Raw genomic sequence first — 25,724 nt, forward strand, 5'->3', positions numbered from 1 at the left:
GTCATCGCAGGGATGGCAGCGGTGAGCTGGGTTGAAATAGAAGAAACAATAATTGGGCTTACCAAATTGAGGAGAAAATAAGAAATAATTGGCGATTTACAATTTTCTTAAGAAAAAAGGGGTCAAGTTAACCACACAACATTTTTGGTAAACTTGTCTCCTGCCCAAATCTTAAACTTCCTAATCACCTTTTGCAGCTTTTGAAAGGGTTTACAATTGTAACTTGTTTACTTGATCATTTCTTTTTAACTGGTTGTTTAAAAGTGTTGTACCATGTATGGTTTTAATAGACATTTCCCATCAGCTCATTGGTAATTCGTTGTGAAATGTTGTCTGTAAAACTCAATTTAGAAGAAATGGGAGACTGTAAGAGTTGTTCGTCCTGTAATATTTTGGGAAATAGTTGAATATGATTGTGGGCTATGTTGGTCCTTTTTTGTATACACCTGAATAATTTTATTTTAAATAGAAATCCAAATTAATCCCTTCTATTAAAATCTTTATTAATAAAATACTTGATTTTTTTCCTTTGCAAAATGTTGTGCATTTGTTTGTATGTCTATTGACATTCCACAAGTTTTTTTTTCATCATAATGTATACAAATCTAGACTTCAGATAAAATGACGACTTGCACATGAGAATATTATTAAACAAACACAGCAGCTTGTGATTGGATCACCACACACAGCTGTCAGTCAGCAGACAACTTTGTGCAAATGTTTTGAGTAATTCATTTTTCAGTGAGCAGACATTTTAAGGGGTTCAGGATATCTGCGGTCATTGCGAAGATTAGGCTTGTTTTATTACAAAGTTTGTTACGTGGGCTACATGGTTATAAAACCACGTAGAATATCCACACTAACCATACTAAACGGTTATTGCACTACTTTTTTTTTTTTTTAATAAAATATAAAGTTAAATATTGTGTACTTTTATTGAAAGAATAGTCATTCTGTATTTTTACTTGCAATTTACCTTTCTAAAATACATGCTTTACAGATCATAAATCTGATAATGTTTGATTACATTTCTATACAGGTGCTAGTGATCCTTAATTTTCCTGCCATGCACATGCATTCATTGTGTAGGTTTTTATAGGTCTTAAATGCAGTTTTTATAATAAGCGTCCTATTTTTTAATTTTATTTCATAATATCTGGATATTTCCTACACAACTTTAAAGACTACTGTTTGCAAGTCTTCCTTTCAGATCGACTTACAATTCTTTGCTAATTTGGTCTGGAGAGTGAGATTGTCCCCACCCCTTCAGAGCCTTCTCTCTTCCAGCAACCAGCCAGATACTTTCCCTAAGGGCTGAAATGTTTTGCTGTGTTGACGTAAAATATCTTAATTTAGTATTACTTAAATACAATGTAGAAGCTTTTTAAAGCATTTTGTTAGCTTTAAGGATAATGGTGTGTAGCTTATTCAGTTGTGCCTTGTGTAATTGCAGCATTCTTGTGAAGTTTATTGTTGGCACAAATGGCTGTGATATACCAGAGGAGGATAGGGAGGACACATATTCATGCAAGCTTCTCAATCTCACTTACCCAGGTAAGTTGTTGCTGAGTCTGAACACTGCCCTGGTTTTGATCAGAGAATCACTTTTGGGAAAGGAACTGCAGTGGGTAGGCAATGCAGAACATACTTTGATAACAACAACTCAGAGCACAGATGTCTGGCTCTCCTGGTGTACAGCATGTGCCATGCCGTGTTATGTTGCTCATGTTGTAAATGTCTTAAGAAAAATTGCACAGCAAAGCAGAAAGGGGTAAGTCCAGATAATTTTACAGGTTTGGGTTTAGTGGCCCTTAAAATCAATAACAGTCTAATACACAACTCTCTACTTATGTGCAAAAGTTTAATGCGTGCCAAAGGGTTTAGTGCATCTTGATCTTCAAGGTATTCTGAAGTAAAGGATTTTCAGATTGTGTGGTTTTTTTTTTTTTGGTTTGTTTTTTTGGAGACCGCCTGTGTTTGGAATTTTATTGCAAATCACTGAAGTCAGATGTAAATTGATTTGTTACTGTTCATTAAACAAATGGGGGGAAAAAAGGATGATGCAATGTTTTTCATGCATACTAGCTTTCTTTCTAAACCAAAAAAGCAAACAAGTCCCTGATGTGCTGCCTAGCGGAAATTATGAATGCATGATATTCATATTTTACATTTATGGATATTGAAAGCAGTGCCAAATTTTACATCTTGGAACACTGAACCAAGTGTGTTTTTTTAATTGAGAGACAAGCTGGGTACCATTTAAATCACTGAGCACCTAATTAAAAGAACCAAGATACAGTACAGTACTCGGTGGCCAACGTGTTAAGATCTGTTTATTTTCTATTTTTCAGTGATCGAGCAGGAAATTGAGGCAGTGAGTTTACCTGACGAAAGTGCTTGCATCCTTTCAGAGGCTTCTGTTGTCAGTGTTGAATTTAAAGTCCTTCACACTATAGTAATCACCCGGCTTGGGGTATTCCCAGATGGAAAGGATTTGGATTTCAGAAGAAATGTCACTGTCAGACTTTACCAGCTTGAGCAAGAGGTATGTCCTGTCAACGCATCTTTAGTTGCATTTTTTCTGCACCACCTGTTGAGTGTCTTTGTTTCGCCCTGCATACAGTACAGTGGTGGAATTTAATGATTTAATAACTCATTTTTGGTGTTTGATTCTACCATTTTTAGGAAGCTATCATTACTGCTCGGTTCAGCCCCATAAGTTTTGGAGTCGCGATCAATGGACTGTGGTACAAACCTGTGGAGCAGTTCATTTTGCCTAAGGTTTGTTAAAGATCATAATTTATTCATTTTTAAGTACATTTGTTCTAGAGTGAGTTTGGGTTCTCTATTTTGAACTAGGATCACTCTAAATGTGACTGTACATAAGGATCTTTTTTAGTGGGTGAAACTGTCTTTAAACTGGTACCATATGTATTCTGTGATTCCTGAGGTAAGACTTGTTTGTAGGTGTTTGTTACACAGCTGTATTCTTTCATTTTCTTAAAATAACCCTTTCAGTGCTGGATTGCTTTAACCTCTGGCCTTATCAATGATGTAATCCACATGTTTTGATATAGGGTCTTTTAAGTGGTATTCCATGATTCTCTCTAACTCTTCATTATAGGTGGGGTCCAGTTTTTCACTGCCATCCTGGGAATAACATTTACACAGATATTATTTTTTTTATTTTTTTATACTTTTCCATATTACTTCATGCTTACAAATGATTCATTCTGATATAACATACCCCATAGATTATGCTACAGGGATGTTTTGTTTTTGTTCACAAAAACTCACATTTCTATTTTTGCTTCAGGGATTCGAAGGCACACTTGTCTGGGAAAGCCTAGACTCTGAGGGCCTCAATACAGCACATGTCACTGGTGTTAAATTTAACAGGGGAGGCGGTGTATTGAGAATTGCCACAGTAAGTAATTTTTTTTAATGTAACTGAAGTAACTCTGTCTGACAGTGATGCATTAGTGGCTGTGCTCTTCTCCCTTTTTAATAACTATTTTAGACTGCTGGCTTTGAAGACCTCTTTCATACTATAGTTATTTTAAACTGTCAACGCACATTCATAGGAATTTCAAGGAACTGGCAAAACAATCGTTAAATCAGTAATTGTTGTTAAATAGTCTAAGCCGCATGCATACTGTCAGTTTTTCTTGGTTACAGTAACACACACTGAAATCAAATTTCAATTACAGTACAATGAAAAGTATTATACATTTAAAAGCACTATGCATTTTATTGAAAATACAGTTGCAAGTGAACTTTTTCAAGTATACAATCTGCATGTTACATTCTGATCAGTGACATTTTTAAACCACATAAGCAGGTCCTCACAAATGCTGATGACTTGCATCTACAGTTTGCTATTCATAGGCCTACATTATTGTACCCCAGTTTTTCAGAATGGTTGAGCGTGTTGATGGGAAGGTTGAAATGTGCAGCAACATCTTTCGTTTCCTTGTATGCTGGTGCATTAATCAGTGCTTTCAACACCTCCACTTTTGTCTAAGAATAACACACATTTTTGCATTGGTCACTAATTTCTGTGCTTCGTGGGAATGGCATTAATGTGTGTGCATTATGGCAACTTTAAATGCATTTGGATCAGTAGTCTCAAAACAGCACCAAAATACAGTACAGAGGCACTAACATGGATGCAAGTTAATACGTTTCCCAATATCCTTTACAATCAGCTGTTTGAAACTAGGGCAATTTTGTTTTTAGACTTGCATTAAGCGGCTGTTTAACTTGTCCAGAAGCATGTAGAAAATTCGTAGTATTGGGAAATTGGTTTAATCTGAGTTGATCTTCATGAGAATTGACTGCATATTATCGGTCTCATTTTAAGGTGTTTTTCCAACACTTATTTTAAAATTTAATTGCTACATGCTATTGCTGTACTGCAAGTCCTACAAGATGGCAGGTAGTGATGTCAGACCAAGAAGTTAGACAGACAACAGCACTGGTGTTGAATGCGCTGGAGAGCGAGTTTTAATAATAAATGAACAAAGTAAAAGGTTTGAACAAACAGGAAACAAAACAGTAAACACAAACAGAAGGGCACAATGGCCAAGACAAACACACAGAACACAGTTATCTCGCTGGTATAAATCCAGCATGAATAGCAATTGTACTTTGTCCTTTCACTTCACCTCCCGACACTTGTTCCGCCTCTGAACACAGCTGTGCCGGGACTCGATTGCTAATCATTGAATTGAATCCTGGTACAGTCTGCACGTGAACTAATTGTGACTTCCCCGTGCCCACATACGAACAGACATTTTAAATCACCCGTGCTACATAACACACACTATACAAAATACACCCAGGAGCGGGGGTACCCTGTCACAGACCCCCACATACATTTCACACAGGGAGTGGAAACCACATGCAGCCATTACGTTTCTAGTCAAGTGAAGGGATGTGGAAGAATGTTTTTGGTATTTCATGTTGCCTCCTGGAAGCTGGCACCAGAGCTGTACTGCTGGGTACAGTAGATGTTTATTGTTTAAACTGTCGAGGGTGGGTTCCTCTCAAAGTTAGCTTTGTATTGGAGGAAAAGAAACTTGTTTTAATTCTTTATGGCTGTTTGTTTCAGCTTAAAGAGGGTGTCTTACCACACCGAAGTACCCAGGGCGTTCCCGGACTGGCTGGAGGCTTTACATACGCTATATACGGTGCGTTCCCATAGCTCCGTTGTCTTTGTCTTGGTCTTAGTAGATACCAGAAGTACGTCAGTGAAGGGTTTGCTACTCCTAACATTTAATATAGTAAATGGCCACAGTAGCCATTCAGCAATAAGGGCAGTAAATAAAGCTGATTTACTTAGAGGCTTTACCACCATATTATGGCCAGTACCTGAACATGGATTGGTAAAAAGTGTCTGTAAAGATTCTCTAAACTTAGATTAAATAATAAAGTTTCATGTTTCAACTATATTATCCCTGACAGGGATATATATAGGGAAGGAGCATATACATATGTGTCACACCTGTATTTTGGGTGTGTATATGTATGTAGAATATATATATATATATATATATATATATATATATATATATATATATATATATATATATATATATATATATAAGTGTGTATATGTTGTGTGTGTATGTTACAGGCATGTTGTGAAATCAGGCATTACATGAAATGTCTAATCCCTGGTCATTTGGTATTATTAATGCAAACATTTTGCTGCATTTAGTTGTATCCAGTATGATGTTAAAGTTGTTCTCACATCTTCCGAATCCCCAAATGTAATTAAAAAATTGCTATGCTATGCATCCATGAATTCTGTTTCCTAAAATTAAAAAACAAAATAAAAAATGTAGTCACAAAAATACTTTATGGGGAATAAAAACCTTTTGAGACAGGTTGTCTTACCAATGAATTCAAGTGAATTTAAGTCGGAGATATAACTAGTATTACAAGAATCCATAAATTAACTTATTAAAATATTCTGGGCTAAAGTATTTGGATTGTTATGACGTTCTTTTCTTGATGTTTACTGCAGTGCCTCTAGTGAGTTCCTGTGCTGTTCATTGGTTTTAAGCTATACATACATTTGCATGTAAAAAAAAAAAAAAAAAAAAAAAAAAATTAAAACATTAAATCACTTCATAAAATATGTATATACTGAGAGATGCCCTTATGAACCTGCTGGAATAAGACACATTCTTTGTAGTTTGGGACTATAAAGTTCTGGCTGCCCAAACTGTCCTTACACCATGAGAGAACAATCTCTCATTATAATCAGGAGCCGGTTTTTCATAACTGATAATGGGATTTCTGCATTTTGAATTGGATTATATTGTGCAGTTGGGTTTTTCAAAACATCAAAATGCGATCGGGATTACTGTGATCCAGATTTCGTTTTGGTAATCCGATCGCACTTTTAATCACAATTTTAAATGTTGCAGTTGGGTTTTTCAGAATTTAAAGAGGAGATCGGTATTACTTTGATCCAAAATACCAGGATATTGTCATAGCAAACACACGCTGTGTGTAAAAATCAAGTGTTATATCATCTGTGACAGAATGAATGTGTAGTGTAAGACAACAGACTCCAGTCCAGTTTTCCAATTAATGCGCTTGGTTTTATTTCCTAAAACAGGTCACCAAACACGCACTTAAACAAATAATAATAAACAATAGAGCCACCGGGATAGACAACGATGTGTAACCCGACAAAGCAAAGAGAAACTGGGGTTTGCAGTCCCAAATAATAAACAGAAAAACAATCTGTCTTCCTTCCGTGAGTCTGGGAACGGGAAAAACATGGGGTATAATAAACCCAGCACTTCCGGGTTGTCGCTCCTCCGAAGTACTCCCGGAGCGTCCCGTTAGTGCTCTATAAAATACAAAAAGGAGAAGGGATTAACAGGTCAGCCCAGAACACAGACAACCCATCTTTCAACTCCCTTGCTTTGTTTCTCTCCATTTTTCGCTTTCGCGCTCTCTCTCTCGCACAGTACCTTGCCAGCAGGAACAGAACCCTGGGCCACGCCCCCTTTTGTACGCTCAGTCACGTCCCCATTGGTCAGCGAGGGCAACCGCCGTCAACCAATACGTGATTGCCACCACGCTTTCCGACTGGGTCGAGGACGTTGCTCACCGCGGCTCCGTCCCCTTTCCAGGTGGCCGACTTCCACCTCCCCTGGGGATGACTGCTCCTCCTCCCTAACGTCCTCGCCGGTCAGGAAGGAGATCTAAAACAAGAGTTCATTCTTTCTTTGTCACGTATCGTATTTACATATTTAAGTTTTGTATCCATGCAAGCAAAAAGGAAAACATATTTAGTGGTATAGCTTTAATAAAAACATCATAACATAATAACAACATAAGCCTTCACATACACCTCCTTAAAGCTCATCTGAGATGCTGGACTCCCGACTGACGAGGAAGACGATGAAGATGTCTAAACATATGCTTTTTTTCAAAATTTTATTTATATTCAATTTAGATATAGTTATTTGATTTCTGCTAAGTAGGCAGAAATAAAATAACAATTGTTTGCATGTGTTATATGTGCACAAACATTAAAAGTGATTTTAAAAAAAAATAAACGCTATTAAGAACTAGCCCACTTCAAAGAACTGGATTTCGTAATCATGATTATTTGTTATCTAGATAAATTTACTCCAGCGGTGACATTTTCTGAAAAACCGGATCAAAATGGTCCAGATAAAAGTAATCTTGATCAAAAAATATAGCATTACAAAATCTGAATGAATGTTACCCAGATTAAAAGGTTTGAAAAACCGGACCCCAGGGGTTCATATTGGAGAGTGACATTAGGACGGGGCCCGCGGGATTCCCACGGTAGGGGAATGCATTAGGACGGGGCCCGCGGGATTCCCACGGTAGGGGAATGCATTAGGACGGGGCCCGCGGGATTCCCACGGTAGGGGAATACATTTCTCTTTGTTTGTGGGAATGGATGGAAACAAAACTGGTGGGACTGAGAATAAAGAGTTTTAAATCTCATGGTAATGGATGGGAGCAGAACTGAAGGCTGCAGGAACAGGTGAGAGTAAGACTGAAAGCTGCGGGTGAGCAGTATTAAACTTTAGTTTGTCAGATGAGCTACAAGAACTTTAGATGTTGTAATATTAAACCAATCAATATGAGAGGCTGTAAAATTGAACCAATCAAATGTGTACTTAGACTTATGGGTATCCATATATTTACCAAGACAAACACTATAACCCTTGTATCAATGACACTCATTTCAATTGACATGCCCCATTTAGTGATATCGCTAGCCCACCCATTCAGTTCAACCTTGCTTGCTTCAAAAAAAAAAAAAAAGAAAACTGTAAAAGACCTAAACTAATTTTCAGTATGTCAACCTCTGCAAATAATTGAATTAAATAAACTTATTGGGAGTTCAAGTTGGAGTGAAACTTTTTTTTTTTTCTGTTAACACATTATGCATAATGAAACGGTTGAAGTAGGTTTGTGTGGTTCTTGTTATCCTTGTAATGTTGGAGTAGTGAATTACATTAAAAAAAATTCAGCTAGGAACAGGATGAGAATGAAAAACAAAAGAAAAAAGGGTAATCCGAAAAAGTCATACAGCTTAAAAGAAATCTGTCTTTTTTTTTTTTCTTTTTCTTAAATATGGGATCGGACATGAAATGTTTTGACAAGACGGGATGGGACGGGAATGAAAAAAAATTGATATGTACAGGGTGGAAAAAATTCTAGTGGGACAGGATGGGAACATATTTAAATTGAACATTTTTTTCTTGGAATGGGACAAGAACAATTTGGATGGGATGGAACTCAAGTTTCATTCCTGTGTCACACTCTAGTTCACATAACTGGTACGTATGCACACCAATAAAAAACAAATGTGGACTTCCATATTGTTTAACACGCAAGTGCATACCATCAGCACATCTAACAGGAAAGCATTTTTCATGTAGGCAGCGAGGGTACTCACGCTTACAAGGTCAAGCATATTATCTGGCCACACCTGCCTAACCTCCAGATTTTCTATTGAGTCTCCAGGTCTCTGGGATCTGTCAATGATCTCTGGGTAACTGATGTTGTTGTTACTGACCATAATTAAATACCAGTCCCCATATTTCACTTAACGCCAGAGGGTTCCAGTTCACTCAAAAGTCCATTCCTGCTAGTGCTATCATTGGCCCCTTCAAGGTTTTATATTTAAAAAAAAAAAAAAAAAAAAAAAGAGCAATGGGTGGAATCACTGTAGTTCATAATCATAACATTTTTTTTTAATGGAGACTTGAAACAACCAGTGATGATAGGGATCCTGATTTAGCTGTCCATTCAGAGAAGAGGGATGTAGTTGTGGGGAGTGGCGTTATGGAATATGCTCCGAAGCGCAGATGTTGATGTTTGACAGCCATTACATTTAAACTTGGTTTTTAAAAAAAAAAAAAATTAAAAAAAAAAAAAAAACATTTAGTTAAGCGTTTTACTTAATATTTTTTCCCTAAGTTATATACTTCTATAAATAAAGTTGTGCCGTCAAGCTGACATGCTGAAGTGAAGAAGTGTTTTGGCTGTTTTGCTTTTGAAACCCCAGGGCTGGAATTTGACAATAGGCTGTTGAAATAGATAGAGAATGGCTGATGATTTGTTACACACTATAGTAACCAGCAGTCCAGAGTCAGAGTCAGTCATACTTAAACATTCAGAAACTATTGTTGTTGCCTCTGAAACTGCCATTAAGCAGTGCTGCTTGTGAGCGTGGGTTTTCACATGTCAGTGTTTTAAAAAACAAATATTGATCTCGCTTATCAGCCTCACGCATTTCTGCCCCGATGCATATTCATGTGTGTAAGAGGACCACTGAAACCTTTGATCCTGAACCCAGCATCCTTGATGGGGGGTAAAAATCATTTTGAAAAATGGTGCTAAACTGTTTTTGAAAGTTTAGCATCAGAGCCTGCTGGTGATAAATTATTAAATACCACCCTAGTCAAGCCCCCCTTACAACTTCCCACATGACACAAACCTTCTGTCCTGTATATGTGGACAATTATGGGTGGGTCATTTGAGTAGTAGTAAACTATCATCTATGGCTGCTAATGAATAATAATAAAAATAAATTAAAAATGCTATGTTGCTCGTGCTATATGAGGTACCCTGGCACTAGAATCTAGCTCCAAATTTACACCCCTTTTAACGTCCCAATTGTTTGAACTGTCGGAGGAGGAGGAGGAGGAGGAGGAGGAGGAGGCGGTGGAGCGAGACAGCGATTTGGATGATGACCCCTCATTTTGGTGCGTACCAAACCATTTCTGCTGGTACTCGTGTGAGAACCTAATAAGTTATGTGAACCCCTGATTTAGAATCTCTCATTTTATAATATCTTATTATTATTATTATTATTATTATTATTATTATTGGCAGATGCCCTTATCCAGAGTGACTTACAATTGTTACAAAATCACAGTACAAAATATCACATCGCAAAATATCACATTACAGATAAGAGCAGTGCAAAGTGCAATAAAATCAGTAGCAAAAGATCAAATTCAAATAAAAGCAAAAATGAGATTACAATAAATAATCTCATGTAAGAGCGGGTTCAACTAAGAGCAGTTCACTTATTAAAAAAAAATAAAATAAATAAAAATTGCTTATATGAGTAAATCCAGTATGAGCACGTAGTAATTACGATGAATGAATTCAGTTATTACAAAAAATGTGAATACGGATACCTAGAAGAGTAAAGTCAAATACAAGATACATGAAGTAGTTATAATTGAGAGCAGTAATAGAGTACGGAAAGGTATGGAGCAGTTTAGTGCAAGTATAGTACTGGTTCAATTGGGTGCCATATAGTCGAGAGTTGTGAGTTTATTGTAAACCACAAGAAATACAGTAAACATTCTGAAAAGCTGACATTTTAAAAAATTAATGTTATTAATGCTAACAAACATCACAGATTCTCCTCACTCTTTTAATTAGCCTTTAGTCGGTCAAATAGTGTAATAGAATGCCCTAACAACAGTCATTTCATGAAACGCAATTACACTTTTAGGCATTTCATGTAATAACTGAGTGAAACAGTAATTTCACAAAATTACTGAAAACCTTTAATCAGTCAAATAGTGTAACAGAATGCCTATAACGATAGTCGTTTTGCAAAATGCCTGAAAGTTTTTGGCATTTTGCGAAATGCCAGATTTCACAATATGCCTGATATATGATATTATGAATGATACCTCTTACCCTATTGATGAAAACTACTAAAACACGTTATTGAGTATTTTATATAGATATGTCTGGATGGTGTATTTACAGCCACTGCAGGAATATATATATATATATATATATATATATTTTTTTTTTTTTTTACTGACTATACATCAAAACAAAATTTTAAAAAATAATTGAAGTATGCCTAATGCTGAATTAATCAATTTCTTGAAAAACAAAAAAAAAACTTTCAGAACCTGAGTCACTGTCTCAGATGTTAAAAGGGCGTCCTGAGCGGATGAGAAGTCACTCTGCTATACTGAAGGAGGAGGACGCTTCACTTGAGGAGGAGAGCCGCACACATCAGGACATTGTTTTTGTTGACGTGGTCGACACCTACAGAAATGTGCCTTCTAAACTACTGCGCTTTTATGAGTGGTATGAGCAAATCTGTTCTTGAATTAAAATTGTCAAAATGGTGTGATTTGCATTTGTTTCCTATGCAAGACTGTTGCAGTGGAGGAGTGTGAGTGTGTTTAGGTTTATGAAGTGTCAAACAATTCAGGTTTTAGGCTTAATAAATTTAAACTCTAGGTGAAGGCTATTTCCAATGTGAAGTACAGTATGTGGGTTGTAATCCCATCTAGTTTGTGTTCAATTAACATTTAAATCATAATGTATCATTTTAATACTTTTTTTTTTTTACCCAACAGGTCTGTTAAAAATACAGATTTTGATTTGTTGCTAAAAACTGACGACGACTGTTATATTAACATGGATGCTATGATAAAGAAGATAAACCACAAAGGCTTGAAGAGAAGGAATTTTTGGTGGGGAAAGTGAGTAAACACCTTGTGCAAAAGTTGAAATATGTTAATTCTGGTACCAATTACACGGCAGACCCAATTTTTTATATTCAAGTCCAGACCAGCGGTGTCGCTGGTGCCACCTTCAGTGTTTCTGAATCCCTTTGGAATATGTAAACGTAAACTGTGTCATTATGTTTTTACAGGAGAGAACTGAAATATGGGTGTGTAAAATCATTGTAGTTAACAAAGTAATTCCATAGGGTCGATTGCAGTAGTCAACTTCAGACGGACTAACTGGGGGACTAGAAAATCCCCAGTAGCTGTAGAAAATTGATCCCAGTTGCAGCGTACTAATAGAAAGATCAAGGTAAAATAGTTTAGCTGATGTGGACCAAGTTAAAATGATCATGGGAACCAACCAATAGACCAGTATATAGAAAATGTAAACCAGGACACTAGACGATTTCAAGAAACATTATCCGTGTGCTGCAGTGCAAATAGAATTCAACTGAATTATTTTTCCCTCCTTTTTTTATATGTGTTTTTCCACTGGATTTAACTAACATCAAGATGACTTAAATGATCTGTCATACACATTGAAAGATATGTGGAATTTACAGCTTGCTGTAAAAAAGTGAGCATTTGCAGGACAATTTGCACCCCCCAATTGTGCTCTGCATACATGTAATCTTTTTATAACGTTTGTGTGGTACTGTAATGCAAAAAATCCCATTCAAACTGCAGTTAATAAATTTGTATGGGGAATTGAGAATAAAATATACTAAGAAATCTTAGTGAAAAATCCAAATTTGTTCATAATTTTTACAGATTCATCACTGTTTATAGGTTAACTGTATGATAAGGTAAAAAACTGAAACAATATTCATACTCTTTTAAACTCCCCTGACAGTCTACCAAAAAAAAACAGATAACAAATTGAAGGCTCCTGTTAAATAAAATCTAGATAGATAGATACATAGATAGATACATACATACAGTGGCTTGCAAAAGTATTCAGACCCTTGACGAATTCTCTCATATTTCTGAATTACAAATGGTACATTGAAATTTCGTTCTATTTGATATTTTATTTTTAAACAGTGAAACTCAGAATCATTTATTGTAAGGTGACATTGGTTTTATGTTGGGGAAATATTTTTAAGAAATAAAAAACTGAAATATCTTGCATTCATATGTATTCAACCCCTGTGCTGTGGAAGCTCCCAGTTTGCACCAATGAAAGAAATTGCCCAAAAGAGTACACAATTACCTTACCATTGGCCTCCACCTGTGAACCATTAAAGTTGCTGTCACATTTTCCGGATAAAAACTCCACCGTTGAAGGATCATTGGTAAGGCTGTGAATCTGAAGGAAAATGAAGACCAAAGAGCACTCTCCAGAAGTTAGAGATAAAGTAATACAAATGCATAGATTAGGGAAAGGGTACAAACTAATATCCAAGTGTTTGGATATCCCAGTGAGCACAGTTGGATCAATAATCAGGAAGTGGAAGCTGCATCACACCACCCAGGCACTGCCAGGAAAAGGCTGTTCCTCAAAACTCTGCGCTCAAACAAGGAGACTTGTGAGAGAAGCCACCGAGAGGCCAACAATCACTTTGAAGGAGCTACAGAGTTCAGTGGCTGGGAGTGGAGTAGTGGTGCACCAGTCAACCATATAAAGAGCTATGCATAACACTGGCCTGTATGGGAGGGTGCACAAAAGAAGCAGTTACTCAAAAAGTACCATCTGAAAGCATCTCTGGAGTTTGCCAGAAAGCATGAGAGTGACCCAGCTGCGATGTGGGAAAAGGTTTTTTGGTCAGATGAGACCAAGATAGAGCTTTTTGGCCAAAACTCAAAGCGCTATGTGTGGTGCAAACCTAACACTGCCCATGCCTCAAGACACACCATACCTACATGCTGTGGGGATGCTTCTCATCAGCAGGGACTGGGCATCTTGTTACAATTGAAGGAAGAATGGATGGAGCAAAATACAGGAAAATACTGCAAGCGAATCTGCTTCAGTCCGCTAAAAAACTGAAGCTTGGGAGGAAATTCACCTTTCAGTAGGACAATGATCCCAAGCACAAGGCCAAAGCAACATTGGAGTGGTTCAAGAACAAAAAGGTAAATGTCCTACAGTGCCCTTTCAAAGTCCTGATCTCAATCCCATTGAGAATCCGTGGCACTATTTGAAAATTGCGGCCCACAAGCGTCATCCAACCAACCTGGAGCAAATCTGCCAAGAAGAATGGGCCAAAATCACTCCGACACTGTGTGCAAAGCTGGTACATACTTACCCCAAAAGACGTGGCTCTACCAAATATTAATGTGTGGGGGCTGAATACTTATGCAAGCAAGATATTTCAGTTTTTTATTTTTCTTAAATATTTTCCAACATAAAACCAATGTCACCTTACAATAATTGATTTTGAGTTTCAGTGTTTAAAAATAAAATTTCGAACCGAACGAAATTTCAGTGTACCATTTGTAATTCAGTAATATGAGAGAATTGGTCAGGGATCTGAATACTTTTGCAAGCCACTGTGTGTGTGTGTGTGTGTGTGTGTGTGTGTATGTCTATATATATATATATATATATATATATATATATATATATATATATATAGAATCGATATATATAATGTTGAACTGGCCTCACTCACGGTCATTTGTTTGCCCCTATAATACAGAGATCCAGGACGCAGAAATTGAGTTTAAATGGCCACTGCGCCCTTACCTGACCCATGTTTTCACCAGGCTTTCCAGCACACAGTGCTTAGCTGGTACAGTAGGTGGGTTCACTTCAGACAACATGTGTAGTCACCAGTGGGCAAAACCAGAACCATGGTTGTTTTCAAGTTGTCTTAGAATTTATATGTGAATTGGAAAAGTTAATTTAGAATAGTTGGAATATTAATGTATCTGGAGTGAGACAAGTTATTTATTGTGGCCTTTTCCAAGTATACAAATATTGATAACAGGTTTTTTTTTTTCTCTTTTGATTTATTTATTTATTTTTAAATGAAGGTCAGGTGGCCATCTCCTGTATCCATGGAGACACTGGTATATCTCCCACTAAAAATATATTTATCGGTAGGACAGATTAAAACGTCACCTGGTAGTAGGGGTGGTGGAAAGGTTGCCACCCAGTTATTCTGGGCCGGGACTGGCCAAAATTCAAAGAATTAACGCAAATAATGCCAGTCTCAGCAAGTCTTTCGACTCTGGACCAAACAAAGGGATACTGGCAGATCCCTGTAACACGCAGAAAACCGCATTTTCAACACCAGAAGGGCCGTTTAATTTTAAAATTATGCTGTTTGGGCTACATGGTGTACCCGCTGCCTTTGAGACTGATGGACCAGGTTTTACACCCACATCATGAATATGCAGCCGCGTATATTGATGATGTGGTGATTTATAGGTCCACCTGGCGAGAGCATTTGGATGTAAGGGCAGCCTGGCTGACAGCTAACTTGAGAAAATGAGTGTTTGCCAAGACAGAGACTCTATTTGGGATTTTTAATGGGAAATGGAATTGTGTGTTCCCTCACTAAAAACTAGATTACAATTATCTCTGTCTGCTTCTTTCATGCACTGCATCACCCCTGCCCCTGTCTACAATAAACCACTTTGCCACAATATAATACATGGATGAAGGCTATGTTTGCATCCTGAGCCATAAAAAAAATGATAATACTACAGTAGTTTTTTTCTTTTGTTACTATGTTTTGTATTGTACAGCGCTTTGAGATGCTCTGCATTTAGGTGCTATATAAATTAACATATTATTATTATTATTATTAGTGTTACTGTACAGTATTTCATGATTATACTAATGATTACCCACATCTTTAAAGTGTCTGAAATTGTGAAACTGCAAAGCATGTGCCAGAGACAGATCTGTACTGTCAGTGTCCACTAATAACTGTCCTCAAACAAATAAATTGTTTAGTATAAAAGTATAATATAATATTTAAAAAGTTTTTTTCCTCAGGATGAAAGATCTTTGTAATTCATTTCAGACTTTGACTGGGCAATCCACGAATTGTCCCATTGCTGGTTTTGCCTGACATGGGTTTGTGTTTATATATGTGTATGTATATAGATATGATATATATATATATATATATATATATATATATATATATATATATATATATATATATATATATATATATATATATATATATATATATATATATATATATATATATATATATAGATGTGGTATATCTTGTAGTAAACACAGGCAGGAGACATCAATTGCAGTACAACAACACTAGTGTTCACTCATTTACTGCCGTTGTAATAAAACAAAATAAGCAAAATAAAAAGCCTATCTTCATTAGAAGGTGCGAGCTATACTTTGTCACGCAGCCCTTACTAAACACGGGAGGGCTAAGACATTTACCCGTAACAAAAACATGAATGTGTTCAAGTTCACAAGTTTTTTTTTTTTCTAACTGCAAGGATCTGGTTTAGTACGTTGAAATTGGTGCTAAACATGGTCTAGTTTAACTAATAATCCCAGTGATCTAATCAACTTTTGGTGCACTGCAGTGGAATTAGCAATGATACTAAACTCACTTAATCTCCCTGTTGGGCGCATCAAGTAAACTAAATTTAATATGCTGCTATTCACCCATACATTTTCCACATCAATTCACTATCTCGGTCTCCAGATTTGTAGTTTTTGAAAGAAACCTCTTTTAGCAAGCATGTATTTTAATAACTGGTACAAAATTATGTTAACCATCGGTTTGCACAAGCCTTTGAGTCTAACACTTCCTTGGTAATTTCCCTGGAGGGTGACATTTTCCCCACCACTTCAGATCCGCCTTTCCTGTCAGTAAGCAACCAGCTGTTTCCCCTTAACGACTGATATGCTTTGCAGCCAGTAGGATGATTTGACCCCAAAGACACTACTGAGGTGAAATGAGTTTAAGGGCAAGTGAACCTATTTCCTGGCAGGCAAGGCATGGAAACTGGGAACTTTCTTTTACCTAGTGTAGTACCACATATGTGTTAAAATACAAATATGAATACAAAAATAAGTCTTTACTTAAAGTGGTTACTTTTTTTATTAATGTTTTTGCTACTTAAGTTTTACAGTGCATTGTGATATTGATCAGAATTCGATGTTATTGGAATACTAATTGGTGGCATGCATGCAATGAAGATTACTTGTCATGTAAACCCATTTACAGCAATTGATGGGTGACAGTCATTTTGTTTATTTTTTCTTTTTTGGGTGTTTAGTTTCAGGCAGAGCTGGGCAGTGGACCGGACTGGGAAGTGGCAGGAGCTAGAGTATGCAAGCCCTGCCTACCCAGCCTTTGCCTGTGGCTCAGGTTATGTTGCTTCTAAAGACCTCATACAGTGGCTGGCAAACAATGGTGAATACCTGAAGTCATACCAGGTACAGGAAAGATATATTTTTTGAATCTTCCCTAGATTCATGGTTTATTTGTTTATCACCTGGTTTTAGGGAGTTCATTGAAGGTGTTTGTCTTGTCTGTTCATTCAACTTGTGTGTTTACATATAGTCAGTGCTTGGCCTGTTAAAACCTCAACATAGGAGCAAAAATAGATTCAACTATTGCCCTCACATCCTTACACCACCAGGTAATAGTCTGTCTGTCATGTGATTGGTTCACATCACTGTCAGTCCTGCCCCTTTTCAAAGGAACACCCTCCACTCCAACAAGATAAAAATGGCTGAATGAAAAACTGCTGAATGGATATTCTGTCACAGAAAATTAATTATAAAACATCGTACAAAAGCCAGAAAAAAAGAAAACCTGCAGTATGACCTTCAAAAACAGTTTCTGTTATTTATTATGAACTGACACTAACCAGCTGCACTTGGTAGTTGGGAAGGAATGAATGAACGATCCATTTTCAGTCAGGGGTCAATCACTTGAAACAACAGTGAGTTATCCACTAGTCTTTTTTTTTTTTTTAATAGTTTTTATCCCTTCGGTATTAAGTGTCGAGTTACAAGTAAAGCGTGGTGTAGAATAAAAAAAAATGGAGTCAGGATGCATATTTTTTATACAGAGAATTCGGAACCAAGGCTGTTTGTTGAATTAAAACGAAAGTGTTGAGTTCTCCATATATATATATATATATCTAAAATATTACACTGTGTGTGTGTGTATATATAGATATATAAAAAAAAGTGTGTGTTGTAAATCGAACCCTGATGTTGACCTGGATTATCGTGCAAATTCTAACGACGATTATCGATCATTATCGAGTTAAAATGCTTAACAAACAAAAACAAAAAAAACTTCCCTCACAGTAACAGTTTAAAGGCACAATAAGTCCTCTTTTTATAGAGCATGATATAGGGCAGGTGTAGTATCCTAGGAGATCTCAGCTGATATTGTTAAACGAGTGAATATTTTGCGAGTGTCCAAAATGAATTTAAAAAATCTACAGTCGTTACTGCAGCGGATTGGTTACAATAATTTTGCATTCTGCTGGTGGCAAACTATATTGTACAACCTGTAATGTTTCATCAGATCACATACGTTGAGCTACGATCCAGCGGCATTTACACTCAGACAGCAATCAAACAAAAAAGGTTGCGGATAGTGCATTGATTCAGAACGAAAAGGTGAAAGGTTAAATACTTTTTCTGAAACAGCGGCATGTGACAATGTAGTAGTGTTAAATATTGTTAGTTTCGCTCAAGACAGACGGTTATGTTGCGATTTGGTTTAAAACAAAATAAGTATAAAATACATCAACAAAGCACGTTTCTCTGCATCATCCTATATTTGTTTACAGACGCATATTCAGTAACTTTTAGAAGCAACAACACAGCAGTTTATGTTCTTGACAGTAAGTTATATACAAGACATGTTTTTAATCTAATGGAATATTCAATTTCATTAAAATATTATTGGTTTTATCGTGGGGTCACAATCAATAATTTTATTATTGTTATCAATAGTTTCATGCATTTAAATGAGGATTTTTTTCCACTTATCTACACACCATACTGCACACTGTTAAGGGAGAAAAAAAAGTTTGTATTAAATACAAAACTGAAAGATCATAATTGGATAAGTCTCCACCCCCCCTCAGTTAATACTTGGTGGAAGCACCTTTGGCAGCAATTACAGCTGTGAGTCTGTTGGGATAGGGTTAGGTCTCTACCAACTTTGCACACCTAGATTTGGCAATATTTGACCATTCTTCTTTACAAAACTGTTCAAGCTCTGTCAAGTTCCTTGGGGAGTGTTAATGGACAGCAATCTTCAAGTCATTCTACAAATTTTTGATTGGATTTAGGTCGGGGCTGTGACTGGGCCACTCAAGGACATTTACCTTTTTGTTTCTTAGCCACTCCAGTGTAGCTTTGGCTGTGTGCTTTGGGTCGTTGCCATGCTGAAAAGTGAACTTCTGTCCCAGTTTCAGCTTTCTTGCAGAGGGAAGCAGGTTTTACTCAAGGAATTCTCTGTACTTTGCTCTATTTCATTTTCCCTTCTATGCTGACAAGTGCCCCAGACCCTGCCGATGGATGAAAAACATCCCCATAACGTGACGCTGCCACTACCATACTTCACAGTAGGGATGGTGTTCTTTTGTGATTTTGCACCAAACAACGCTTTGCATTTAGGCCAAAGTTCCATTTTAGTTTCGTCAGACCACAAAACTTTTTGCCACAATCTCCTGAGTGTTTTTTTGCATACTTCAAACTGGATTCAAGGTGGGCTTTCTTGAGTAATGGCTTCTTTCTTGCCACCCTATCATACAAGCCAGATTTGTGGAGTGCTTGGGGATATTGTTGTCACATGCACGCTTTGACCAGTCTTGGCCATAAAAGCTCTTGCAGAGTTGCCATTGGCCTCTTGGTAGCCTCTCTGATCAGTCTCCTTCTTGCTCGGTCGTCCAGTTTGGAGGGACGGCCTGATTTAGGCATGGTCTTGGTTGTGGCATACGCCTTCCACTTCTTAATCGTTTTGACCGTGCTCCAAGGGATATTCAGTGCCTTTTGATATATTTTTTTTTTTTTATACCCATCCCCTGAGCTGTGCCTTTCACTAACTTTGTCCCGGAGTTCTTTTGAAAGCGCCTTGGTGCTCATGGTGTTTTCTTTGCTTTGAAATGCACTACCCAGCAGAGGAAACCTACAGGAACTGCTGAATTTATCCTGAAATCATGTGAATCACTACAATTTAACATTGGTGCAGGCCACAACTTGGTGTGTAATTTTGAAGGAGATTCTGAATTCTGTGATTCTGAAGCACCCCCAGATCCTCACCGATCCTCCACCACATTTCACAGTGGGTGCGAGACACTGTGGCTTGTAGGCCTCTCCAGGTCTCCATCTAACCATTAGACGACCAGGTGTTGGGCAAAGCTGAAAATTGGACTCATCTGGGGGTGCTTCAGCAAGGCTGGAATTGGGCAGATTTGTCTTTGTGAAGGGCGCATGAACCAACCACCAGATCAAGACCCTGTCATGGCCAGCCCAATCTTCAGACCTGAAAACCATTGAAAATCTCAGGAATGTGATCAAGAGGAAGATGGACCCACTGTGAAATGTGGTGGAGGATCGATGATGATCTGGGGGTGCTTCAGCAAGGCTGGAATCGGGCAGCTTTGGCATGAATCAAGCCAAGTACAAGGTTGTCCTGGAAGAAAACTTGCTTCCTTCTGCTCTGACAATGTTCCCCAACTCTGAGGATTGGTTTTTCCAGCAGGACAATGCTCCACACAGCCAGGTCAATCAAGGTGTGGATGGAGGACCACCAGATCAAGACCCTGTCATGGCTAGACCAATCTCCAGACCTGAACCCCATTGAAAACCTCTGGAATGTGATCAAGAGGAAGACGGATGGTCACAAGCCATCAAACAAAGCCGAGCTGCTTGAATTTTAGCGCCGGGAGTGGCATAGTCACCCAACGTCAATGTGAAAGACTGGTGGAGAGCATGCCAAGACGCATTAAAGCTGTGCTTGAAAATCAGGGTTATTCCACCAAATATTGATTTCTGAACTCTTCCTAAGTTAAAACATTAGTATTGTGTTGTTTACAAATGAATCTGAACTTATTTTCTTTGCATTATTCGAGGTCTGACAACACCTGCATCTTTTTTGTTATTTTGACCAGTTGTCATTTTCTGCAAATAAATGCTCTAAATAACAATATTTTTATTTGGAATTTGGGAGCAATGTTGTCAGTAGTTTATAGAATAAAACAAAAATATTCATTTTACCCAAACACATACCTATAAATAGTAAAACCAGAGAAACTGATAATTTTGCAGTGGTCTCAATTTTTTCCAGAGCTTATATATATATAGAGGTGGTGTTAACTTTTGAATTAAGGACATCAAGGTGTATTTGGAGGCTGTGTGACTGACTAGCTGTCATTTTCAATATAAAACTTTGATAGGGGTGAATGTCTCTGGCATTATATGTTATGAAATGTACATTCATTTTATATTCAAAATGTAGGGTGAAGATGTCAGTATGGGAATTTGGATGGCTGCTGTTGGCCCTCATAAATTTCAGGTAATACATATTCAGGTGGACTGGACAGTGTTATATGTGCGTTTTAATTAATTTATTTATTTATTTAAGAGCATTTTGCAAAACTGGGAAATCAACCTGGATTGTATTAACCTGTCTTTTGGGGTAATCCCATGATAACCAAAGGTAGGTGGTTAATTCAACCCCAGTTGATTACCTTGTGCTGTATGTTGCTTTAGAAAAATCCAGCAGTGGGTTATCCTCATGGGGATAACTTTATTAGCACATGTCAGTCTCTTGTGCTGAACAAAGAAATACAAATTAATATGCACTGACTGGCCAAGCAGTTAGAGAAGTAATATTTCCAACTCTTGTCTTCTGCAATGTGTGTATATTTATGTGGTCATGATACAAATTTTGGTCAAGTGTATTTAGATATACACAGTTATCATATGGATAAATGGGGTATGGATTGTTTCTTAAAACTTGTATTTGATGATGGAAGAATTATCTATTGAGGAATACATTATATTCGATAAGCAAAGTGTATGAGCTGGGTCTTAAAATATACAACAAACACCATCTGTTCCAGTACTAGTTGTAAGGCACTGTGATTTATTCAAGAACCGCGTGGTGATCTTTAAGATTTGTTTTTCCCCCCCCCCCCCCCCCCCCCCCCCCCCCCCCCTCCCTCCCCTCAGTGACAGTGGCTGGCTGTGTGAGAAGGAGTGCCAGCCAGACATGCTTTCCTCCCCTCAGTACTCTGCAGAGGAGCTGGCTGATCTGTGGAGCAGGAGAGTGTCCTGCAGGAATCCGTGTGCTTGTCAGGAAGATCAAGGCTGAGTTAGTGAGCCGATCCTATGGCATCATGAATAAACATGTCTCTTTAAAATCCATGGATGAGATGCACACCCCGGAATGGAACGGTTTGATCTGGCCTCTTTGTTAAATTGAATAGCTTGCTGCAGCTGCTGCTTGGCGGGGTAGTGTTTAAAGCAGTCCAAACTAGATTTGTTTAGCGATCTTCATTATGAATTGATACTATGGGTATGATGAATAAGGCCAGTGCCAATATTGAAGTTTGTTTTTGGCCTCTGGTTGGTGTGATTAACCAAAGTTCTTTAAAACTTACCATTGAAACATTTCTAAAATTTGATACAAAGCTTTGTCCTTTTTTAAAAAAAAAAAAAAAAAAAAAAAAAGTTGATGCATGTCTACAGCTCCTTTTGTGTAGCATTGTGGCTTAGGAGTTGATGTGATCAACCTATATAGCTTCATTTTACATAATCTGTTGTACCTAGATTGCATCCACCACTTATGTTGGGGTAAATCCCAGGGTAACCACGGACAGGTGCTCAATGCAATCCAAGCCAGTTCCCCAGTCCAAAATCCAGCTGTTGATATGAAATAGGTTGATAAAATGAACTGCATTAGTTTTATGCTATGAAGTCAAACCTAGATGGATTTCAGAATGAGCCTTCAAAATATCCATAGCCAGCATTTTTAACACTGATGTCTGCAAATGAAGTGCACATCCTTGAAAGTATCAACTTCGGTTTCATGGAGGACACCATCAGATAATGTTATTTTATACAGTAAACCAGCCAATTAAAATGTAGATAGTGAAGAGTAGGGGATAAATAATATTGCTATTGAGATTTACTTAATGATACAATGAGTGATGCATTAAGAACTTTGTGTGTATCTAAAGAAACAATCATGAAAAATGTTAAATAAATTTTATGTATTTTGATTTTGAAGATTAACAAACAGATGTCAATTTGAATAAAATAAAGCTATGCTACTATGACATTTAATTTGATTATCTAAAACCTAGCGACTTTTCTAGAGGCTTCCATTCTAGAGGTGCATACTTGATTAGTTTGTTCGTTTTCAGAAACGTAATGATCTCTAGAATTAACATTTTTGAAAACTGAAGTGCACTTTTTTGTATCCTCCTTCAGTCACTGTGTAGAATTGTAAACTGTCGCTTTTTGTTTCGGCTACTCAGTCAAGCGCTGGGAGTTGACCGCTTAGAGCCTGGAGGAAGGGCTTCCCTCAACCACGGATTTCCTGGGGTTTCCCCCTAAAAAAATTAAAAATAGTGAGGTAGGAAGGTTTTTCCTTACCTGAATGCTGAGCGGTTCGTATTTAGCAGTTATGCGGGGTGCGTGGTCGGGTTTGAGATGCTGGGCTGTCTCCCTCGGTGCAGTCATGCTCTCGGGGGTGGGCTGTGTCTCAGCTGCTGATTTTCATTAAATTCAGTATTTGGCGGTTAGGTGGCAGAGTGCCACCGTGGAGAGCGTTAAATATTTTTCATTATTCAGTCATGGTTTGTCGGCCTCGTCATTTCGGGGAGAGGTGGCTACAGCCACTTATCTGCAGCACTGGGATGCATGTATCTGTCCAGCCGGCCTCACGCAGGTAGCAGTCAGGCAAATGTATATTTCACTAGGGCCCTGAGTGCCCTTCACAGTCATAAATCACCTGCAATTGCAATCGCTATTCATTTAAATGGATTCTCCGTGCTGAATTTGTGAAATCTAGTTTCTCATCTATTTGTGTTTTTTCAAATTCATGGTAGGATAACTTCTCTCTCTCCCCAGTAGTCATGATTATGCTTGTCAGGGGTTACTATAGTCTTGAAAGACACAGTAAACCAAAGATTTTGTTTTATTTTTTTTAACATGGTGTTTTTGTGAGTAGTAAATGAAGGGCTCAGAACTGAAAGGTGTGTTTTTTGTTTTGCTTTTGCTTGTTTTTTTTTGCTTGCAGAAGATGATGCAATATAAATCATTTTTGTTTTGAATTTCGTAACCCAAGTTATGAGACTGACCTTGGGTTTTGATTTTATATGGTGTGCATCAGATAAATCAAACAAGCCACACTTTTTATGTTGTCCTAAAAATGCTTACTTTTTATTAGAATAAAACCATAATTTCAACCTCCGTCTTCGAATTATTTCGCAAAATAATTGGAATAAAATAAACACTTTCATCTTTCATTGAGAGATAGAGGTAGAAGTGTTGATTTTATTCTATTTTAAAAGTATAGCTTGACTTGAAGATCGCCAAAATATCACACAAATTAAAACCAGCTGACATTGTTTAATTAAAAATTAACAAACGGGTCAACTCTCGTTACCTTGAATTTTAAATATCAAATAATATAACCATTTGGCAAACCTAAAGTACTTTTTCTGGTTCTTGGTTTTGATGCATCAGTAAAGATTACACTATGTAACACAATTTTTGTTCCTGGGTAGTAAGTGTTATTTCCTAATTGCTTATGCCTCAAAAGTATAGAAAATGGCTATTATTCCCCACAAACTTTGCTTTTGTGACCAGGACAGTGATATTTTGAAATATCACTATTTCCAAAGAGAAAACGGGAGCTTTTGTTTCTTTTCGTTCACATAGTCAGAAAAAAACAACATATGAATCCAAATTAACATATATTTTTATACTAAAGTAATACAAAAATGACTACAAAAGATTTAGAAGTGAGTAGTTTTGAGATTTATGATTACACTGTAAATTTACAGTATAATAGTAAATCTCGAAAAACTGCTCACTTCTAAATCTTTTGTAGTCATTTTTATATTACTTTAGTATAAATACATGTTAATTTGGATTCATATGTTGTTTTTTTCTGGCTTTATGTGAACAAAAAGACACAAAAGCTCTAGTGATTTAATTGTTGTTTAGTCCAATAAAAGGTATCGCCCCTGTTTATTTGAATGACAAATGATTTTTGTTCAGAACAAAACAGAATACCTAAATGAGTTTTTTTTTTTTTTTTCATTATAATGGGTGACCATATAATTATGTACCTAATATTGGTTTATCTATATAAAATATAAATAAATGAGTTTTGTCATAGATTTAATTAAATTAAGCAGTTAATGTTGGGGATTGTAATGTTATTTATAAAAATAAACTAAATGATGTATCCCGCAGAATTTTTCTGCTAGTAATCTAGTAGAATTGTTCAGAGTTTTTTTTTTTTAAAGCCTTGAATCATAGGACCCTCTTGGCTGTGTGGTTTTGTACTTTACTGTTTATTTAAATAAATGTGACTTGATATTAGCTGTAGGATTTCCAAGTTGTTATGGCCATTGTTTTCTTAAGGTGGCCTGTGATCTGAACACTACCAATGAATAGCCTCCAAAGGATGGATAAATGATCACCTGGAAGTAGGTAGCTACAACCAGCTGCCT

General features: G+C 37.1%; 1 protein-coding gene across 3 annotated transcripts in view; it reads left to right on the forward strand.

Moving 5' to 3' along the window:
- LOC121317203 (UDP-GalNAc:beta-1,3-N-acetylgalactosaminyltransferase 2-like) overlaps window positions 1–24,805 on the forward strand; it is a 28,769-nt gene extending 3,964 nt beyond the window's left edge. For 2 of the 3 annotated variants that reach the window (XM_041252882.1, XM_041252883.1), the window contains 10 exons: window positions 1,454–1,554; window positions 2,352–2,545; window positions 2,686–2,781; window positions 3,317–3,427; window positions 5,114–5,192; window positions 11,454–11,637; window positions 11,913–12,038; window positions 17,277–17,436; window positions 21,491–21,547; window positions 22,208–24,805. In XM_041252882.1, the coding sequence (XP_041108816.1) occupies window positions 1,454–1,554; window positions 2,352–2,545; window positions 2,686–2,781; window positions 3,317–3,427; window positions 5,114–5,192; window positions 11,454–11,637; window positions 11,913–12,038; window positions 17,277–17,436; window positions 21,491–21,547; window positions 22,208–22,348 (1,249 nt within the window). In that variant the 3' untranslated portion in view covers window positions 22,349–24,805. The remainder of the gene's footprint in view (window positions 1–1,453; window positions 1,555–2,351; window positions 2,546–2,685; window positions 2,782–3,316; window positions 3,428–5,113; window positions 5,193–11,453; window positions 11,638–11,912; window positions 12,039–17,276; window positions 17,437–21,490; window positions 21,548–22,207) is intronic. The other variant, XM_041252884.1, reaches the window with a different exon arrangement.
- The last annotated feature ends 919 nt before the right edge of the window (window positions 24,806–25,724 follow it).

The sequence above is a fragment of the Polyodon spathula genome, chromosome 6 (assembly GCF_017654505.1).
Source record: "Polyodon spathula isolate WHYD16114869_AA chromosome 6, ASM1765450v1, whole genome shotgun sequence".
NCBI classification, from domain to species: Eukaryota; Metazoa; Chordata; class Actinopteri; order Acipenseriformes; family Polyodontidae; genus Polyodon; species Polyodon spathula.